General features: G+C 40.1%; 3 protein-coding genes across 11 annotated transcripts; 1 reads left to right on the forward strand and 2 right to left on the reverse strand.

Moving 5' to 3' along the window:
* Positions 1-646: 646 nt before the first annotated feature.
* On the reverse strand, positions 647-1,295 carry LOC108044924. Its single transcript, XM_017124089.2, has 2 exons — positions 1,010-1,295; positions 647-956 (listed from the first exon to the last, which is right to left on the reverse strand). Exons 1-2 carry the CDS (start codon positions 1,245-1,247, stop codon positions 736-738), a joined length of 459 nt encoding a protein of 152 aa, XP_016979578.1. The 5' UTR covers positions 1,248-1,295; the 3' UTR covers positions 647-735.
* A 315-nt stretch (positions 1,296-1,610) lies between these two features.
* Positions 1,611-6,437, forward strand: LOC108044921 (pre-mRNA-splicing regulator female-lethal(2)D). Of its 2 annotated transcripts, none has more exons than XM_044461742.1 (4): positions 1,611-2,333; positions 4,397-4,521; positions 4,584-4,917; positions 5,134-6,437. In XM_044461742.1, the coding sequence occupies exons 1-4, from the start codon at positions 1,979-1,981 to the stop codon at positions 5,940-5,942; spliced, it is 1,623 nt and encodes a 540-aa protein (XP_044317677.1). In that variant the 5' UTR covers positions 1,611-1,978; the 3' UTR covers positions 5,943-6,437. The 2 variants fall into 2 exon arrangements, with proteins under 2 accessions (XP_044317677.1, XP_044317678.1); XM_044461743.1 differs by lacking the exon at positions 1,611-2,333 and adding an exon at positions 4,110-4,226 and having other exon boundaries at positions 5,134-6,435.
* A 210-nt stretch (positions 6,438-6,647) lies between these two features.
* On the reverse strand, positions 6,648-21,538 carry LOC108049277 (voltage-dependent calcium channel subunit alpha-2/delta-3). 8 transcript variants are annotated; one of them, XM_017130407.2, is made up of 24 exons: positions 21,029-21,538; positions 20,881-20,962; positions 19,533-19,637; positions 19,198-19,474; positions 17,568-17,962; positions 16,912-17,361; positions 16,667-16,807; positions 16,205-16,288; positions 14,607-14,660; positions 13,278-13,358; positions 13,133-13,207; positions 12,960-13,067; positions 12,817-12,888; positions 12,512-12,714; positions 12,307-12,449; positions 12,092-12,148; positions 11,338-11,431; positions 10,916-10,963; positions 10,699-10,809; positions 10,512-10,630; positions 10,308-10,447; positions 10,026-10,250; positions 9,039-9,581; positions 6,648-8,370 (listed from the first exon to the last, which is right to left on the reverse strand). In XM_017130407.2, exons 1-24 carry the CDS (start codon positions 21,142-21,144, stop codon positions 8,278-8,280), a joined length of 3,816 nt encoding a protein of 1,271 aa, XP_016985896.1. In that variant the 5' UTR covers positions 21,145-21,538; the 3' UTR covers positions 6,648-8,277. The 8 variants fall into 8 exon arrangements, with proteins under 8 accessions (XP_016985896.1, XP_016985894.1, XP_016985898.1 ...); XM_017130405.2 differs by lacking the exon at positions 14,607-14,660 and adding an exon at positions 15,801-15,857; XM_017130409.2 differs by lacking the exon at positions 14,607-14,660.
* Positions 21,539-22,272: the final 734 nt, after the last annotated feature.

Below are 22,272 nucleotides of genomic sequence, written 5' to 3' on the forward strand. Positions count from 1 at the left end.
CGCAGCTGTCCGCAGGCCGCTTCATCGGCGGCCGGCGAGATTTCCGAGAGAATTCTCTATAGAGAAAGAGTTCCCCGGGAGAGAGACTGCGCACTGGAACACCCTGACATTCCACACATTATTTCTTTTTAAATCTAAACTAAGTCTTAGTTAGGCTTAAAAACATTCAAGTGCTAAATAAATATTTTTTTTGAATAGAAAAATTCTGCAATTTCTGAATGTTGGCTTAAAATATTTTGAAATCACCGGCTGGGATTAAAGATTTTTAGCTTAGAAATTTGAATTACTTCAGAATTCAACATATTCTCATAAGGATATCTGTATAAAAGGTATAAAAATATATCTTTGAATCTTTAAACGTAAGCAATGAAAACAATATTTAAATGACTGTTATACTGGATTGATACAAGAATTAAAAACTACTTTAACGGTTTGTTGAACAATTCTTCCAATATTTAAGAAATATGAACAAACGCCATGCTAATATCAAATGTTAATTCAATGAATTTCTATTTTGATCTTTTAATCTTTGAAGTGAACATGCTAACATATCATGTATAAACCATGTAACCTTACTGGAATATATTCTTTATACTTGAATTTCTGGCGCAATGATTCAATAGACGTTTTACAACATTCTTATACTTTATTTACACACCCTCATTAAATGATCTATGTAATATTATAATAACAATTTACAAAATAGCAACCGCATTAAAGCAGATTTTGAAGACTTTAGCTCTTAATGACTGTCATAACTTCGGTCCAGAAGGCCTGGACCTCAGGGTCCTGCATTAAAATGCGTTTTTTAACGTTCAACACCATGTTGAGTATATCGGCATTCTTATAGCGATCTCGGGTAGAGGATTTCCCATCCGCCGCCTCAGGAGAAAAGCCCTCCGGTTCCTGATCGTCCAAGGGATCCGTCTCCGCCGCCGGGCTGCCAAGTTGTCCAACTAAAAAATAATCACATATTAATGAGTTTCTTTAAGAAATAAAAAATACACACCTTTCTTGGACTTTGTGGCTTCTGTTTTGGGTTTTTCAGTGCGTTTTTGGTAGGGTTTTCGAGGTTTGGGAACCTCTTTTCCTTTGCTGCGCTTTGGATTTTGTTCACTGGGCAATAATTCGGGACTCTCGATGGGGTTATCTGTATCCTGTTGCAGGCGCCTCTTCACGTGAAGATTCAAACGCTCCTTGATATTTTGCTGCTCAAGTTTTATCTGTATCTGCGGGGATTCTGCCATGTTTTTGCGTGTTTAAAAACCAAAACAATTTCCAAAACAGTGGCCCAGTGTGACCACTTCTCAAAACCTAAAATATAACATTAATGTGGACATATTGACAAAAATTTTTATTAATGTTTTAAGAAGATTAGAAGGAAATTTATTATAAGTAAGCACGGCTAACCAAAGTTCATAATTTTAAAACTCCTTTTAATTAAATATTTAAATGTTCTGATTTAACAGTTCTGTAAGCAAATGTCTACCATTAACAGAGTGCCTGCAATTTTGGTTTGAGTCGCAGGTAAGATGTATTCGAGTGCTGAACCCAGAGCTGCATTCGTTAATAAAGGCAAATTTAGTATTTTTCAGCGTCGCCATGTTGGATTCCGCACAACAGTTAACAGCCCCAATCGAGAAATTTCACGCAGCGTTGAAAAATTAAAAAATTACGCAGTAAAAGTGCCCCCAACCGCCCGAAAACATACATAAAGTGTGAATCAAAGGACAACCCAGCGATTAATCATTAATTGAGCGTTGAGCGAGCGCGAAAGGAACGCGAAATCGAGGTTTTTCAAAACCTTGGCCATACGCGTCGCATTGGTGTGTGCCAGTGTGTGAGGGAGTATTGGTGAGAGCGTGTGTGTGTGTGTGAGAGCGAGCGGCCCATATGAAAAGCAACAACATCAACTACGCCAGCAAAGGACCCACAACAACAACAACAAGAACCGCAACAGCGTTTTAATTTGCAAATAATGAGTGTCGCTGCAATGACTATGGACGATCAAAGACCCTTGATGAACAGTTACGAAAAAATGCCCCCGACCAAATACGAGCAAAATCTAAATATCCTAAACAGCAGCCAAAATATTGGAGCCAGTGGCGGCCCCGCCTCCCCAACGCCCTCGGGTCTCGAGGATGCGTCGCACCATCACCATCATCACCATCCGCATCCGCACCATCATCACCATCAGGAGCAGCAACATTTGCAGCAGCAGCAACAGCAGCAACAACAGCAGCAACATCAGCAACAGCAACAGCAGCAGCAACACGCAGCAGCTGTTGCAGAGGCTGTTGCAGCCGCCGAACAGCGACAACGCTTGCTCGAAGGTATTTTGCACATTTTGGTACACTGCTATCAGAGATCTGATCTATATAATACCCCCCTATATACATACATACTCGTTTCGAAAACCCACGATCGAAAGTGTTAACTCTGTGTAAATTGTATAAAACGAAAAACAAGAAGACTTAGTTTAATTAGTTTATTTCTGTCCCCACTCCTTTGGGTTTTTTTGTGCCATGGAAATAGTTTATGAAAAACACTCGGAAAAGAACTCAACGTATATTATGTGAATCGAATCGAAGCGAACACTCTTTTAACGAACATTCTTTCAGCGGCGTTTTGGTTAATTTTTAAGTTATTTTTTTAGACACCACCCTAGAAAATCTTCCATATGGTGAAAGTGCTTTAAAAGGACCACGAATAAAAAATAATATAATGCCTAATACGAACTAAAAGGCAAACGAAAGCCTGAAAAAGTTATAAAGTGTTTACGAAGTGTTGTGCAAAAGAACTATCTATAATATGAGTTAAATAATGAAAAAAATATTATAATCAGTAAAAGTTTAACAACAAATTTTGAGAAATAATAATTAATATAAAAGATGTTAACCAGCTAAGGTTTTCAATAAAAAAAAAGAATACAAATAAAAATAAATCATAAAAAGCTATGGTTTCATAATACAATGTAAAAAATCTACATAACAAGCCAAGATTTTTCATAATCTTTAAACAAAAACATCCCATGAAAGTATGGTTTATAATAAGCCTAGATTGGCCTAATAAAAAACCAATATTTCTACATAAATTTATATAATTAAAGAATCTAAAACGAAGTTATCCAATTTCCTCGTTTTCTTACTCTTTCCGTGGTTTTCGTCGTCTTCTTTGCGGTGTACAGTTTTCGTTTTGCGACCACTTTTCGTTTGCCTACGTGCCAGAAGAAGAAGAAGAGGAGGTGAGGAGAAGAGAGCCAACGTGTCTGCGACCCCACCGCCCCACCCCCTTGTTCCATCTCTCTCTCTCTCTCCAAGCCCCTCTCGCTTACTCTTGTTAAGCTTAAATACAAATAATAAATAATCAAGTAAACAAGTGCCAGTGCATAACGAAAAAGAAAATAAAGTATAATTATTTTTCAGTTGAAATTGTGGTGAAAAAGTGAATGCCAAAAACTTTACCCCATGTGTTTAATGCAAAAATATTTAAATAAATGGCGCCAAAAAGGGGTGAATGTGTGTGTGCATGTGTACTGCTTTTGATAAGATTACTTAATTGATTTTTAAAACGGTTAATTGGCCGCCAATCAATCAATTAACATGTAATATGGGACACACGCACACACATCTGTTTGCCTCGGCAATATATAAATACATAAATAATTTACTCGCCTAAATAAATACAAATACAAAGAATACGTGTTTGCACAACAAATACAACAAATGCGAAGTCAATAAACTTTTTGTATGACAAAAGAGTGTTCGAAAATGCCGCAAAAAAGAGAAGGGGAAAAGCTTTTCAAATTCATATGTATACGAAAAAGCTTTCGAGAGCCCAATGTGTGTGCGTCGAGTTTTTTGCAAGTGTTTTTCAAAAATATTTTCAGTTTTGCCACAAAAAATGTATCAATCAGCCGTTGTTTCCCACAGTGTATGCAAAAATGCCGCGAAGATTCAATTTCAATCGCCAATTCAGTTCGATGCAAAATCAAATGCAAATGGAAAAGCAAGAAATCAAAATGAAAATAATGGCAGGTGTGGTTGTTCAAGTGCCAGAGATAATGCCAACGATATTTTCTATATCGAAATCGTGTCCAAGTTCAAGTGGTTGTGACCCTCGCATCGAATCAAAATCAATATCATTATCAGCCAGAGATTGACGACGGGATGCGGCCTTTTCCACCGACCATGTCACGAACTTACACGAATGATTGCAACGCATTGGTATGATTTCGTATTAAGTTCCACCTAAAAACAAACACTTTGCCTTGCCCATTAAGAACTTGTAAAATATCTATTGTATAATGTCTCGTGCAAACCAAAAACAGAGTGGCTCTCTCAGCTTGGAACCCCGATCTCTAGACCCATAGCTAATCCTATTCTTCGATTCGCAGATGAGATCGAGAATCTCAAACTGGAGCAGGTCCGCATGGGTCAGCAATGCGCCGATGCCCAGCGCCGCGAGAAGATCCTTATGCGCCGGCTGGCCAACAAGGAGCAGGAATTCCAGGACTATGTGGTGGGTAGACCTTTGATTCCGTTTAAATTCTTAAATATAAATGGTTATCCCATGCCTTTCAGAGCCAAATTGCCGAGTACAAGGCCCAACAGGCGCCAACTGCCTTGGCCTTGCGCACTGCCCTTCTTGATCCAGCGGTCAATCTACTTTTCGAAAGGCTCAAGAAGGAGCTGAAGGCCACCAAGGCCAAGCTGGAGGAGACCCAGAATGAGCTGTCCGCCTGGAAATTCACCCCGGACTCGAACACCGGCAAGCGCCTAATGGCCAAGTGCCGGCTGCTTTACCAGGAGAACGAGGAGCTGGGCAAAATGACCTCCAACGGCAGACTGGCCAAGCTGGAAACCGAGCTGGCCATGCAAAAGAGTTTTAGTGAGGAAGTCAAGAAGTCCCAATCGGGTACGTTCATTTCCTAAGAGATCTAAAAAAAAATTGTATTTGGTTTATCTTTAAAGTCCTTTAATATCCAGTAGATTCAATTAAAATTTAGCAAGACAAGAGCTTAAAATAAATTGTAACGAACTTGAAATGCACTATAGACTTAACATACTTTTTTCTTGCTTTTTAAACTACACCTGAAGAAAGATTGTCTAACGTAAACACATTAATTTTCAGAATTGGATGACTTTCTGCAAGAGTTGGACGAAGATGTGGAGGGCATGCAGAGCACCATTCTGTTTCTGCAGCAAGAACTGAAAACCACGCGTGATCGCATCCAATCGCTGGAGAAGGAGAACGCCCAGCTAAAGCAAGTTAGCGCCAAGGATGAGGTAGTAGCACCGGCAGCCACCAATGGCGGCACCAACAAGCCGATAAGCAAGCTTGAGACCATCGATGAGAACGCCTGCCTGACGAGTAACAACCCATCGAATCCCGACAGTTACAATGGCAAAATTAACAACGAACAGATCATGGTCGTGCCACAAGTGCCGCCAGCGGATGAAAGCAGCAATGGCAACGGGAATGCAGCGCGATTGGCGCGCAAGCGTAACTATCAAGAGGAGGAGACCACGCCAGCGGTGATTGTGGTGCCCACGCCCACACCAATCGGAAACAACGTCCAGGAAACTGCGCCAATCAGGGAAGTTAGTGCTCCTCGCATCCTGCCGCCCAAAAAGTCCAAGTTGCGGGCCATTGCCTCGAGACGCAACTCGCAGTTGGAGGAGGATCATCAGCCCGTGACGACTCCAGTGGCCGTGCCACTGATCGTGGACAACGCTGTTGTCGGAATGGCCAGTGAAGAGGCGGCCGCAGCAGCGGCAGTGACCAACAACAACGCGGAAACGGGAGCAGGACTGGCAGTGGGAGCTCCCGCTGATTCCACCGATGCAGCTGCTCCAGCAGCACCGGCCCGCATCCTGACGCGACGTCGGTCGGTTCGGATGCAGCAGAACGGCAGCGGAGCAGTCGACTACTCAACCTAAGCGCTGGCGATCCTTTTTCCAAAAAAGGATTACGAGTGATGCACACTTTATGATTTCGTCATATTGATCGTTAATTCCTGACGTTTACTTTTGTGAATTGAGATTTCAAAACAGAGAGAGACTTCATCTAATAATTGTAACCTATCTATTAGATTCTTTTATTTTTTTAACACATCGTCTTGTAAAATACGTTTATTATTTTGTTTGCATGCAGAATAAGCATACATAATACGCGAATTAATTAGAAGTCACTGCTATACATACGAAATACATTATGTAGAACTGTGTACCACTTTAGCACACATATTTACAAAACATATTGTCGAGCTAAACGATAATGCTAAAACTGATTACCTATTTATGTTTTTTTAAAAACCACGGCAACTACTGAAAAAAAAACTTGGACAAAACAAAACTCGTCATTTAGCTAAATTAGATTTTAATTATCAACTTAAGACATTTTTGTAAAACGATGAAAGTTGTGTAAAATAATATAACCTTGTGTTAAAATAAATTGTTAAGTATAACAAATATTTCAAATACTCGGATTTCTTTTTATCAATGCTTAAATATTGGAAAGAGTATTCTCAGCAGAATTAATTCAGTAAAAGGCGATTCAATTTCTTATCGCAACTTTGTTTTTAGACACCACTCCACGGTGATGCAAAACAAGTCATTGACCGCAAAAGAAAACAAATATTTTGATTTTCGAAATTATTTTGTGTTTATTATCAGTTTCTTCTTTTAGCACATTAGACAAATGGTTTTATTTGTATTTGATTGAATTCGAAATATGTTTATGTATGTAGTACAATTGTGGCTGCCAGCGAGTGTGTGTTGTTTCTTTTGTTTCGTTCGTTTGTTGGTGAGGAGAGTTTAAATTTGAGATCGGGCTTAATGTCCTGGTGAGGAGGCCTGCAAGCTTGGTATTAGTTTCATATTTGCTTTGCCTTACATTCGATTCTAGTGGGCGCAATCGCAATGTACAAAATGAATAAGGAATGAAACAACCTGCGAGGGGATTAACAGATTTCCCTGTTAGTCGCATCAAAAACGGCGCTTATGACTTCAATATTAAATAGTTAATAACAAATTCTAGGCAGTTCGAATGGCACAAGTTGATTACACTACCATGGGGACATGTGGGGGCTAAAGCTTAGCAAGTTCTGTTCCGATCGGAGGAGAGATCCTCTCGGCTGAGAGTTTGTCTAGATGTACGATAGTTTTTCTTGGTAAATTTCAACTAGTCAATGTTTAAGTGTAGTATTATTAATAATTTAGTCACTAGATGCTGTTGCTTTTACTCAATCTTCTCTGACCTCGGCTCAGTTCTGTGGCTCGTATCAAGTAATTAGTAATAAAAAGTATTTCTCATATATGTAGGTACTTGTGGGTAATGCTAGGTATCGTCATCATCAGTGTATATAAAAACAATGCCTTTAAATCGGTTTATTCCCTTTTTTATCTTTTGGTTTTGGTTTCGGTTTCTGTTTAGTGGTTTACATCACTTTTTAACGAATGTCTATAAAAGTATGTAGTGTTCCAAGGCTCCGAGGCTGAACATTCGGTTAGTTTTTCTCTGGGCTAGGCTAAGCAAATATACAAAAGCTACTTAAATTAGTTAGCATGTACCGGGCGTACTCGTAGGTATATATCGTATTATCGTATGTGTGTGTGTATATATAATTAAATGGTTCCATTATTCGCCTTTACCGATAGGTTTCTTGATCCGTTCTTTAAACATAAACTCGTAGCTAGTTGTTACTTACAAATGTGGCCTTCTTAGATTAGGATTAACACACACACAACCCACGCACACCTGGACACATGCACCCACACACTCGCACACTCACTCACACACATAACCATGGGCAGTAGTCGGCATTTGGTACAGTGTGTGCCATAAGTTTTTTGTCGCCTGGATGAGGGCGCTTTGCATTCAGCTTATTTGAAGGTTGCAAGTCGTTTAAGGCCGTTGTTGGAATTTTCATTTATACGTATTTTGTATATAATATATATATGCAATAAATATATGTTTGTCCTGTCTATTGGAAGGTCTACAATAAGCCAGCGCCCCGTCCCTCATAGGCGGCACACACTGTCCGCGTTCACTGTGTCCGCTCGCTCCGCTCGACAGCGAACGCAGAGGTCGAAACGGATACGGATACTCGTATTTAGCTACTTAACGACTAATTTGGAAAAGTTTCTCTAGGTGACCAAAAATATTAAACTGCGCTCAAGCGTTAGAGTAAAAAATTTCCCACCTCCTGGATTGCCCTTCGTATATAATACAAAAACATATTGCCTAGATCTAAGCTAAACCCATCGGCCGCCGTTACAGCCAGCGACTCAGTATGTGGCAGAGGAGCAGCAGCCCCAGATTTGCGTAGATCGAGCACGCCTTTCCGCACAGCTTGATGCCGCTCTCCTGGAAAAGAAATTTATGGCATATTAAGTATACGAACAGATGGTTGGGAATTCACTAAAATCGAGAGGAGGAATGGTGAGGTGCTTTATAATGCCTTTTACGGACACTTGGCAGTTGAAACCAAATTCTAAATATAACATTTTTATAGAAAAGTATGAAGCTATGCTATTGGTGACCCTAATATTTTTTTTACTTAAGCTTTAAACGACTTGTGAGTTATTTTTTTTCTTTTACGTCTACGTTCATTTTTCTTGTCTTAAGAAGTCTTTATTTAATAACCTTTCAAATACTGAGTCCAGTAACTGGTAACCCCGTCTTTAAATAAATTTCTGAGCAAATTTAAAAAAAATGTATAAATAATTATACCTAAGATATAAATATTTTCAGTTTCGTATAATTAAAATAAATATAGAAATTAAATTTACGATGACCCAAAAAATTTGATCAATTCGATTGGTTTAAGTAGACGTCATTAGCTTTAAGAGCCTTCTCATGAATTCTCCAAAATGAAGGCCGCTATTATAGTTTATGAACAAAAACTTCTCTGTTTCGGTAAAAATAGATTTGTAATTATATGTGAAACTGGATCAACCTCATTAGAGAAAGCACCTATCCACCCTGCCTTCCATTAACTAGCACCCACTTCCCAAGGACCCCCAAGGACTTACGTTCGCGTGCCGACTGATGCAGCTGTGGGGTCGCATGCGGTTGAACTCCCGCGCCTGCTTGTAGCAGGCCAGCGATTCGTTGACCGCAAAGGGGTAGTCGATCGGCTGCGGGTTGACCGTGAGGACGACGGTGCCGTCCCTGGGACACAGCTGGTCGATGACCAGTAGGATGAGGTTGCTGAACGGTATGGGCAGGACGACAAATGGCCGCTCACATGCATGGGCTGTCATATTGTAGACAACGTTGTCCTTCTCCTTGTACAGCGTGTAAAGTTCGCGCTTCATGTCGCACGGCTTGAGCCGGGTGCGATGGAGCGTCAAGTAGCGCAGCCAGTAGTCATCGTCCTTCTTCCCATGCCCATTGCCGTTGCGGGCATGGTGCTCCTGATGCTTCGCCGGCGGAGGAGGCTCTGTGTCGTTGGAGTCGCCGTACATGTCCGCATAATGGCTGGACACTCCGGGCGCCCACTGCAACAGTTGTACAATATACCACAGCGCCGTATGCAGCAGCCATTTGCCCACGCGTAGCACATGGAATAGTGGCTAAAAATATAGGGTTATTAGCATCTCTCGGTTAAAGTACAGTCAAACCTCTATAGCTCAAACTAATTTTAAGGGTTTTGTAATAAATAATCAAATAAATTTAACTTAAGTTAAGAACTCTTTTAGTAATTCTTAAATCTCATTTAACATGAATTGTACTAAATATATAATATAATATTTAGCAAAAAAACTAACATATCGTTAGGAAAATCATAAAAACGATAAAATATACTATACAAAGCCTACTTTTGATTTCGAGTTCCCAATTTAAAGTAATTCAATTATAATAAGACAAGAAGTTAACAAAGTAACAAAAATATAAAAATTAATTGTCTAAAAATGTTTTCTTATAATTTAAGTATCTTAAAATGGAGCTTTAGACTTATTTTTGAGTTCAAGAAGTTTGACTGTATCAACTAAGGCAATCAACTAAACCAATCCTACCGAGAACAGCATGCTGGAGGCATTGTTATCGCTCTTGGACTCGAAGCAGACCGCCTGGTAATCGTAGACGGTGACCTGCTTGTAGACATTCTCCTCCAGCAGTCGCTTCATGATCGCTCCGTTCACCTCCCCGAAGAATCTCCCCGTCTCGTGGACTCGCGTCGATATGACCACATAGCCATTGTTGTCCAGTATATAGCAGTCTTTGTCATCTACGGCACAGGCCTACATAAACATTTTATTAATTAAGTATTGAGTTGGAAACTAGATAGTTGAACTCACATTGCCGGTGATGTTGTGGAAGAGTTTGTAGAGCGCCGAGTGCTGAAACTGGAAGCCCACAACTGCCGCCGGGGCAGTTTTGCCGCCTTCATTGTGAAAAACGGCATGACTGGCCGTCACCAGGATCTCTGAATTGCTCTCTACAGGTGGGAAATAAAATATTCATGAGAATAATTATTGAAAAGTAAGTTTATATCAACTTACCACCCGCATCGAAGGGCACTGAGTAAACGAAGCTCTCCTCCCGCACAAAATGTTGGTCCACGGCGCGTTTATACCAAATCTCATCGATGGCCCGGGTGTTGTTCTGGCTAAAAGTCTCGCTGCATGGGGGAAGTCCCTCTAGATTAAAACCCCCTCAAATTCCTGGCTCCCAGTTCCCCAAACTTACCCGACTCCAGACTCTTCGGCGGCATTCGAGTGGAACTCATGCCAGCGGGTGAGGCCACTGTGGGTGGCCAAAAATGCGACGGTGACGCCAAATCGCTGCTTGAATTCGTTTCTGTGCAAACAGATATATTAAGTTATAAAACCTGACGTCATAATTTTACAAATAGTAATAGAGTTTGGACTTAGACTAGTTAACAGGAGTGAGTATCGTTGTTTACCTTGGCAGCAAACCCATTAGAACGGCTATTGGGCTTGATGCGCTTGTGCTAGATTCGTGAATGGTTTGGTATTTTCATAATGGAGAGGCATTATGATTTGTGGTATCAAGTTCAGGAGATATTCAAGATTTCATATAGTTCATATATATATAGTTAAAGTAGTAGTATTAGAGTGGTGGGTGCAAAAATTCATTATGAGAAAGACATTAAACGACAGCGACAAGGACGACACAAAGAAATCGGTATAAAATGCAAATAAAAGTGAGAAAAGAAGGGCGTACACAGAAATAAAAAACGGTTAATATGTGCTGCTTTTCCGGTGCGTTAACTCGAGTGCATGGCGTTGACTGTACTGAGGGTGTTTGACGAGTCAAGCCTAGCATTGCAATAGATCCCCAAAATCCTCGGTTCTCGCCACTTACCCCTTGTCATCTTTGGAGTTAAAACTGGTGGTGTTGGAGAAGCCCTCGGTGACTCGAGCATCGAAAACTAGAGCCTGCATAAGCTGCCGATCGCCTGAAATTCAAATTCAGAGGGTCAAAACAATCCAAGATTGCTACGAAACATGGTTAAGTAATGGTTGCAGCTGCATTACTGGCTCTATATGTTTTTATTAACTTATTCTGAAACCATTACACAAAATTATTGGCTTGATGTCAGCAGCATACATAAAATATATAGATTTAATCACCAATTTCTCTGTGACATGCATCGATTTAAAGGTGCAAATTCCGCAGCTAACTACATTGTGTTTTATTTTCTAATTAAAATTATAATAACTTTTAGTAATCTCAATTTGTAATGTTTTTAACTGGACCAACCAATTTGCTTTAAACCTATTACTAAGAACAAGGCTTCTTATGCCTTTTTCAGTAAAGAACATGTTTTGCAATAATATAATTTTAAATGTTGAAGATTTTTAAATGCTTTGGCTTAGAGTAACAGTTAAGATCAAGTTTAATATGATGTTTTCGAAAATTTCAGACCATTAACAGGTGTATTTCGAATTAAAACATTTAATTTGAGTTAGGATCATTGGACTACTTTTATCGGGCATTTCAGCCGGATGTGCAGGTGCGAAAGGTCAGAGTTGAAAACGGTGCTACTGAGTGCATGTGTGTTTTTTCGGTGGGTGCACAACTGTGACTGTAATGGCTTTTGATATTCGTTACTCACAATAGTAGCTTTCTTTTTCATTGATTGATGGATAACGGCCAGTTGATGAGTTGTTAGCTGTGAATTTGCATGAACATTGAAATCGCAATCGTAATTTTCGCACATCGAACACAAAAACGCATAACAGAGACTGGGAAAGCGGCGGCTTATCGAAGCGATCGATTCGGGTATCGGAAATGGATGTCACCGGAAGTGGATGGGTACTTTATACTTACAGAACATGGCAGCCGCGTGCTCCGGGGGCATAGCGCTTCGACTTCCCGGCCATCGCCAGCCAGGCTCAGACATTCGCTCGAGAAAGTACAGCAGTTCGATCTCTGGCGTTTTGAAAGTCCTGTTGCTGTGCTTGCAATATAGCCTGTAAATATCGTATTATCCTGTTAATTTGAAACTACGATTGTTAAGGAAATGAAAGCTTACCAATCGGGATGTATTTTCCATCGCTTGCCACTGAAGACGCTGCGTAAGTTTGTGCCCTTAATGCTTATTCTATGGATCTCCTGGTCGGCTCGAATGTCCATGTGACTCACGCCATATTGCTCCGGATAGGAAATTACCAGAGTAAAAGGGGTCTTCTTGATGGCCGTCCAATAGTATTGTCGCTTTATGCGAGCCACCCGTTTCTAAATAGTTTTAAATCATTAAATTAATAAATTATTTGTACTGCCTGCACATTTTTTGTTTGTAACAAAATTAAAAGTCTTTCGTTTTAACTTTTTACTTACCATTTCATCGAAATGATTCTTGACCAACATCCATTTGCTGCCAGTCGATTGATTGATTATGGAATCTCTTATCTGTTGGAAAAGATTTGAATACCAAAACTGTATAATTTAATCCGTTTAAAGGGGATTAATAAAATGCATACCGTCATCAGCACTGGATTAAAGTCTCTGGCGGGTCGATCGTCATCCAACAGCTCGACTTCAATCATGTCAACGCTATTGTATGATGGCTTTAATATGTAGCCCTGGAACTGGAATTTAAAAATCCATAGGTTACTTTAAATAATTTCAAAGAGTAATTACAAGGATAACTCACAATTGGACGAAAGTCTGGATGGAATAGTACATAACCATTGTTGGTTACTATAAACGCATAGCCATTCACGCCAAGCTGTGGGGAGATATAAAAATATTGATATAATAAGTAATATTAGTAAGATCTTGAAGTATTTCCCACTTACCGTAAACGGCGACAGCAGCTTTTTGATTTCATTGATGGGCACATCCGTGCCAGCCACGCCCAGTATATTCGCAATCTTAGTCTGTGCGTGAGAAGTTTTGAGATATATTTTTAGAGGAATGTCGGGTCAAGTGAGTGAAAACGAAACATATACACAAATTGGACTTTAAATTGTACAAGTACAAAGAATTGGTAGTTAATTTTTTTGTTTTTTGCATGATAATCAAATACTGAAAAATGAATTTGAAATTTGAATTCGATAAATGGCATTGCTAGTACAAAACGCCTAAAGGCATCTTAAAGTAAAATACAAAGATGTAAATCAAAAACGGAAACAATGTCGAATGCAAATATGAGAAGCATCGTTTACTACGCAAGAACTTACGAGTACAGTCAAGAAAGTCGATTTCATAGATTTTTTTTTTTTTTTTTCATTTTGTTTTCTTGTATTGATGTTTACAAAGAATTTAGTTAAGCGTTTTTTTCTGTTTTTAGCGGCTAATTACATGGCTAGCAGAGTAGTACTAAGAGCGTATGAGAGCGTTGAGTTTTAGTAGGCAGTGTGAAACAAAATGTGTAACGTAAGTGTTAAGACAGAGGAGAGGCTTCGGAAAATAGTAAAAAAAATTAAGACAGAGAGTGTAATTTACAATTTTTTTTTTTTTTTTTGTGGGGTTTCGGAAGGGTTTAAAGTTTAAACTGAAAATGTGTGAAATAAGCTGTTTACACGTGTTGGAATCGCCTTCTTTTCGAAGAAAGTACAGTTGTGCGTGTCTGTTTGCGTTGTTGGTGTTTTGCTGTTGGCAGTGTGTATATTTTCACAGTTTTTATACCCTTCACATAAACATTTTGGGTGGTAGGGTGGCAGGGAATCTACAAGATACCAGTTGCCAGAGAGATTTAGGAGTTACAGAGAGGAGCACAGACAAAGGACTCGATCACCGATCGATCAGTTTTGGCGAAGCTTTACACAAAGATATACAGAGAGAGAAAGTGCCGGAGAGATCTTAGTCTAGGATTGCAGAAATAAATCATTCGGGTTAGTACCAAGCACTTGATCGGACTGGCTAATAAATCATAACTTATTGCATCGTGGCTGTGGGCGGGGGGTGGTGGCATGGATAATAGGCATTACACAAAACGGAGGAAAATAAATATCAATTCTTTTTAGTGCTTAAAAAATCAGTTGAAAATCAAAAGGCAACAAACAATTTCGATCAAGTCACGCATGCGGCTTAGACAAAACAAAAGTGATAAATTTAGGATGGGCTTTTGCATTTTATTAGATTTTGCTGTTGTTTTTGGTTTGATTTAGATACAATTTACTCACAACTTGAAGGTTTATTTTCGCAGCCGGATTTATATCGGTCGTTAGATTAATGAGCTGTGAATTCGTATTTGTAGTATTTAATAAATCAATCTCTAGGAACGAAAGCAACTTAAATAGGTTTATTTAAGGGGCGGGTGGAGTTGGAGGCGTGGCGGTGTCGGTGGGCGGGAAGCGCGGCGGGGTGCGTATAAGGATCCTGGTCCTATCTGATCTGGGCCCTACTTCATATGTATATCCTGTCCAGCAGAAGGGTATAAAAACTCCAGCGGATTCGGGACCTCTCTCTTTTTGGAGGTGCTGAGATGTGTCTTTGGTTTATATTTATATATATATATAGAAATTTATCTGTTGTGATTGTTCTCTATAGTGTGTGCTCTATAGGTCCTCAGCAGTAGCCTAGGATTTCTCCGATTTTTGGTTGCTTTTCGCTTTGTCAATGATTGTACTTACTAAACATCAATGGTTTCTAACATTTATTCGTTAGGGGAGAGGGCGGGGTTTTCTGTTGGACGGGGTGGGACTACCAATTAGCACTATATATATAGTATAGAGTCTAGTCGATCGCGGCTCAACCCAATCTTTCTTAGATAAAACAACAAATGGAAAATTCTACTACTCAAAATGCTAGATAAAATGTTCTATTTATACGTTAAGTAATCAACTAGGCATAGCTATAATTTTATAATTTGTTATAATAATTATTATAATGTTACGAGTACGGTTATATAAAGAAAATCAATATCTATATATCGTTAAATACTGGACCAATTCGAATTGATTTCGTTATTACATGAGAATACTTTTGGATTTGGTTTCGATTTTGGGCGTTGAACCCAGTACGTGGTCAACTATAATGTCAAAAGGTTGCTAAAGAATGCCATGGTCCTAGACCATATTAGCTAGATTTATATACGAGTTATAGTATAGTTAGTTATAGTATATATCGGTTAAATATGGATTAGGTATGCATGTATGTAGCGCAAAGTATAACAAATCGTTTACTTTATTTGATATTTATATACGGATAATGTATATACGAGTATATAGGTAGAGCTCAATACGATATGCAATTAATTGGCGTATATAAAACTTTCATTAAGAGCAGTAAATACGTTATACGCAAAAATTTCGTTCGAAATTTATTAAGTTTGGATTTGGTTGTTATTTGTTAGAATTTGGCATTATAGTTTGTACCTCACGTGTTTGCAATTCCCAGAGTGCTTCATTTATTAAAACTTCTTCGGTGATATTCTGTGGTATAGTTGTGTATAGTTTGGTAGTAGTAGTAGGTAGTAGTGTGTTATATATATAACGCATAAATTATTAATACAGTAGTAGTAGTAGTAGTATAAAGTGAGTTGTTACATAGATAGGTTCAGATTGGTTTGCTGTATTTCGATTTCTTGCTTCGATCGTTAATGAGTTTGGGGGCAAAATGAATTCGTCGCTGCTTCGGCGGCTGCTGATTCTGATTTCAGTTTTCTTTCTTTCATTTTCCGCTAAGAATTTTGCAGTGCTAACTCGCTTGATAGAGTTTGATTCGATAGGTTTTCCCCCGTGCCAGGGGACACGATCGATTTCTGGTCAATTTCACTTACCGCATTCTCGCGCCGATCGTAGATGGGCATCGATACGGTGGTCATAAACTGGTACACATTCGAGTCCACCGGCTGGTTCCAAGTCTTTGAAAGATAAAAAAGAAATTTAACATTAAATATATTTTCATAAAGTAAATTTATGGAAATTTATAAAAAACGTTTGACATTATAAAGATTATTCTTCTTTTTATACTTCTTTAAAATATACTTTTAAAATACATACAACAATAATTTAATTATTAACTATGTTATTAAATCTTTAAAAAATATTAAGTTATATGCTTTTATTGTTTAAATATCGACAAAATTTATAGTGAAATGTTTTTTAATTGAGATGTCCTAGGGAAATACAAGGTTATAGGGTACAATATTTAATACAACTTACTTACTTAAAACCCATTTCACCCAAAACAACACCCAAACATATATATATATAAATATAGAGCTGTAATCTTTACTCACCTCCTTCATCCGTCTGTATTTCCGGCGGTGCATTTCGCTGGGCTCCAGCATCCGGTCGTGCACCTGCCAGTACTCGAGGACGTCGGCCTTCTGGTACTCGCACTGGTTGATGTCCCACAGATAGTCGGAGAGCTTTGTGTCCTACGCACATACATAAGATGGGTATTTTTGGGAAAATAAAACGTTGCTAACCGAATGTTGTGGGGGGAATATTGATTGGCAGCCCTTTTAGGGGCGCTACCCACCTCGATGTCCGCATAGACCTGCGACCAAATCACCGGATGATCGTGCCTGCCCAGGACGAGCGGCCTGGCCATAACCGGTATGTAATTCAAGACCATCTCGCGCACCTCGGCGGTGTCGCTAAGGTGGACGTAGTAGCCCTGATTCTCGCACGCCATCCACCGTATATCATCCCAATTGGCCACCTCCTTGCCAATCAGGTAGGTGAACACGCGGACCGGCTTGTACGGCGGGTCCCGCCAATTGTGCAACTCGAAGACCTCGCGATTGTTCTCGGGCGCCCCGTCCCCAATGATCATGATCGCCTGATTGCACTGCGCCCCGCGCGAATTCACTTTGGTATCTTCCAATATCTCGAATGCCTTTGTCAATGCAGCGGTATAATTGGCGATAGATTTGGGTGTAAACGATTCAATCCGTTCTTTCAGTTCACGTATGTTGCCCAGATTCGCCTGAATGAATTTCGGATGTGTTTGGGATTTTGGTAGTTCGTGTGTTGTATTCGTATTCGTTTGCATCAATTGGGTGTGTTTGAGATTTCAGATTTGGTGTTGTTGTTTTTTGGTTGGTTTTTTTTTGTGGGGATAGACAGAAATCAAATTGGCGTTAATCATAAAATCAAGAAAGAAATTAGGCATAAAAGAAAATCGATATATACTTGAATTAGTGAATCCTCGAAACAATCGACCACTGGGCTCACTTCCTTATCAAAGGTGAAGATGTTCACAAAGTCATTTGTACCTAATGTATCGAGTATGGTATTGACAACATGCTTTGCGATATCTAGCCTCTGTCCCAACATTGAACCGGATCCATCCATCAGGATAACAATATCCTTCGGACTCGTCGCCGCCTCCATATACCAGGAGCGTAGTCGGCAATCGTATAGATCGACCGGTACGTCCTTGCGCCACTTCGATGCAGGAAATTGGCGCATAAAGCCAGTCGAACTGCCAAAGAATTGCCACGACAATGTGGGATCGTTTTTGTAATTGTCGCGGAATATCTGATCCAGATTCTCCGACCACTGAATCGCCTTAATCACATCCGGTGCTGTGTCGTGTGATCGAGTGTGTTAATTGGTCATGTAATGATGATAATCGTTTGTGAGTCATGTCAAAAGAAATGGGAAGAATTTAGCAAGAAACACGATTAGTTATCCTCATCTGCGGTCGCGCACTTAATCCTAGTTTAGTTTATTTTACGGGCTCTCAGGAGTTTTTCTTTTTTGGGTTCGTGTTCTGGTGGCTCAAGTTGGGTGTTATACGGTTTTTGGCAAGCATTCCGCGTGTGTCATTCGGCAGTGGAGCATTCGCATTCGCATTTTTGCATTCCCCGGCGCAAAACGCGAGCGCGTCGTCAACGTGCGCATTGCACCGCCAGCGGCCCCGATCGGTCAATCGGTAAGATCGGTCTATCTGCTAGATCGGTCTATCAGTTATCGGTAAATTGCCAAGGTCGGCGGGTCATTAGGTACAGTGGGTGGGCCGGGCGGCGCAATGCGCTGCTTGACGTGTGCACGCGTCCCTCGCACGCATTGACGCAAGCGGTTTGGAAATCGAAAAAAACAAAGATAAAGGAGGCGCAGCTTACGGCTTTATATTATACATTTTGTATTATAATATAAAGTTTATATGGCATAAGAAAAAAATTAATTTTACGGTCAAGCGAGCTAGCAAACAGCTAAGGAGCGAGATAGATAGAGATCAAGCTAGCTATAGGCGATTTCAATATTCTACTTTTTGGCAGCTAGACAGAGACGAGAGTGTATCGTTAGTAAATAGCTCGTGTTTGATTCAAAAGCATTAAATACAACCCTGGGTGATCGAGTTCGGGGTGTTATATGATCTTATTTAGAAGGTTTTAAATACAATTTTATTCTACATTGCTTTGTATAATTTATCATATTGTATTATAATATATTTCGTTAATTATTTACTTCAATTTATCTGCACTGAAATATTATTTCCAAAAAATAGACAACAATTGAATAGACCGATTTTTATGTCATAGTTTTAGTGAATATCGTAGTTTTCCAATTAAAATCTTATTTAAATAGAATAGAAAAAAAAATATTAGAGGAAGTTATTTTTGAAATTAGAAACTTAGTACCCCGAACTCGATCGCATTATAATTATACAGGGTCGTTAGAAAAAGACAACACACGCAGGCGACAAATACGTTTACAATTACATAGAGCAAAAGAGAGATAAATACAGAGAGAAAGAGATAGGTGGAGAGCGGAGAGAAGAGATACACGGATTATAGTGATGAGTATTATTCCAAACCTCGATCGAACACATTGACTGGCACATGGACCGAGCTGACGCTGAAGTTGACCGGTGTGTTGTGGAATTCGGGACGTGGTTCCAGCACCACCACCTTTGGCTGAACGTAGATCAGCGGTTCGCCTATATCCTTATCCATATCGGGCGCCGGGGTGGGAATGGGTGGTACGGGATCGTTGGGCTCCAGCATCTCCTTGGCACTGTAGTAGGAGAACATCTTGTCCGCCATATCGTTCTGATGCGACAGAGCCGTGTTCTCAGCCGTGTCCATAATACGCTAAAGATAATGGATATATAGATTTCGTTTGATAAACTAATTCTAGGGATCTACTTACCCTCACTGCACTGACTTTCAGGTCCATCATCATTTCGATTTCCTTGGCCATCGAATCGACGATGGAGGCGCCATTGCGCGAAACGACTTTCGCATCCTTGAAACTCTGTGTGAACATCAATAATATATATTAACCAAATGGTACAAGAAAAATAGGATTATTTCATTATTTCCCCAACCCATTGCCATTCCAAAAGTACAGACATTGCAAGCGGAACCACCCCGTAAAACCCATTTAGAGGCCCCAGTGGGCCCATCGCCAAACACATTTACATGCATATAGAGCATTATAAACAGTTGGCGCACATACGGTTATAACTCATGGGGCAGAAACATTTAATTTGTAAATCCAATTGCGCTGCCTAAAAATAAATTACCAGCTGTGCCGGTCAGCAACTGACCTCATATGGGGAGACGGAGACCGAAAGACGGCTAAGCATTATGGTTTACTGGCTCAGTGTTTACTAGGATACACTCACTTTTGAAAGAACCTCACAGAGTTTCATACGCTCTAAGTAACATTCGTTTAATAATAATTTTCAACTTAGCATTGATTGTTTCTAAATTTTTTGGTACTACATTACTCTCAAAGTTAAGGGAAAAGAAAAATATTTTTAAATTATTCACTAACAGTTTTTCAAAACTTTCTGTAATTAGTGAATTACTATCGTATTTCCTTAACTTGACCAAACTAATTTTTAGGTAATAAAGACACTGCTTTGTAAATAAATCAATAAATAATTACATTTCGGGAAAAAACCATTTTAAAACTCGAACTGATGTTCAGGTCAGATGGGGAGTGGGAGAGGTTAACCTGTAGTGTAACCTTAACCAAAATATAAAATTATCGATAAAAAAAACAATTACAAAATACTATTAAATAGTACTTTAATCAGAGCTCTGTTTCGTAAAGTTAAACAGTAATTAAAACCATAACAACTTCGAACAAGGGAGAGTTTGACCTAGTGACCCATAGTATCCCAGTGCTAACGTTGGTTCAAAGAAAGTTTTAATTAAGTTTGAAATTACCAAGGGTATTAATTGCAACTTCAAATGTCTATTGAAAGATTTTTCAAGAGCATTGGTTGTTCGACCTACTGCCTCACAGTTTCCCATCTGGCTTCTGCTTTACATTTTTTTATAATTGCCGCTCGGGCAGCCTTTAACCCAAATTCGGAGCCGAAGTCTCAGCCTCAGAGAGACGTCAACAAGGAGCGCACAAAAACAGAGCCGAAAACACACACACACACTGCGGGGCGTGGGGAGTGGGAGAAGGGGAATGGGGAAATGTAAATGGAAAATGGGGAAAACGGAGCGGCGGAAAAATCAATAAAATGCTCTCGTCTCACCTCTTGCACCTCCTTGCGCCTGGTGATGAAATCGCCCAGATGAAACAGCTCCGTGCCCAGTTTGTCGGCCCACGAATGAACGCTGGAGTTGGAAAACGGGGATTATGGTATGTGGGTGAAAATCCGGAAAATCGCCGCAGGCACTCACAGATTGTAGTTGATGTTCTCGGCTGGCTGAAGATTGACGCACGGGGCCAAGCAGACCAGGACGGAGAGCAGGCCCAAACAGAGGCGCCACCACGCCAGGAGTCGCGACCAGGCCATGATTCCCCGCGATTCTCTCCTCTGCTTCCAATGATCTACTAACTTCTGATTGATGGAGGTCGATCGAGCGGGAGCGCGACATAAATACCAGGCGATGCGATTTTCTTACCCTACTTTGCAGCTGCACTCACACACTCACAGACACATGCACACACGCACTCGTTTGCACCACATCACATATCCCGTTAGCTCGGTTTTGGCCACCTGCCCTGGCCATCCGGTAACATACCACCCGCGGCGTCACTGGATCCCTTCAGATGCGGCTATATCTCTTACAGTCCCTCAAGCGCAGAGCATTTTATTTGTGGCAATTTTCACGATTTTTCAATGAATTTTTTCAGCAATTTTCTCGCGCGACCCAGCACTTTTCGGTGTGTGTGTGTTGTTGGCCAGCGAAAACTTTTCTCTCTACACTGTCGTGGCCCGTTTTGACGTTTCTTTGACGTTTCTGGTTGAGCTTAAAGCTCTCCACCTGGATTTACCTTAGCCAGAAAGGGATGACCCCTGAGTGGCCTCCTTGGCCATTTGCTGAACTCTTCTAGGGCCCCACTGCGCCTGCTCTGACATTTGACACTTCTGCGCAGTGCACTTGTTTACCTCACGATTCCACGAAATGCGTCCCACAGGTGTTTGTTTACCTGCCAGAGCGCCTGCGTTTGAGCCAAGTTGACGTGCGTGGCCTGGCAGCTGGCCGAGCATCTGTTGCTCCAGCTGGCGAACGGTGACAGTTGGCAGGAGCCGGAGCTTTCTAACCGGAAAACTTGGGGCGGGAGGACTCTAGATGACGTTGGCCAGAAGTAGCATTTAAATTTGGTTGCCAAAGTGCCTAACAGGGGGCGCGTTTGCTGGTAAGAAAGGACATTTTTAATAAAGTTGTTTCTCCTTGCAAAACATAAAATCTGAAATTCTATTATTATTAGAAAACTATTAATTCAGTGTATTGATTTTTACTATACAATTGTTCTATAAAATCGTTTATAAATATTATCAAAAGTACGTTTCTCATAAAACTTTGCAAATAGTCTTCTTCGACCTACTACATCATATAGCTCCCATAGGAAGAATCGGGAAATACAATTTACGATGTTTTGTAAAAAGGCTAGAGTCCATAAATTTACCCAATTTGTT

The sequence above is a fragment of the Drosophila rhopaloa genome, unplaced genomic scaffold (assembly GCF_018152115.1).
Source record: "Drosophila rhopaloa isolate 14029-0021.01 unplaced genomic scaffold, ASM1815211v1 contig_115, whole genome shotgun sequence".
In the NCBI taxonomy this organism is placed as follows: Eukaryota; Metazoa; Arthropoda; class Insecta; order Diptera; family Drosophilidae; genus Drosophila; species Drosophila rhopaloa.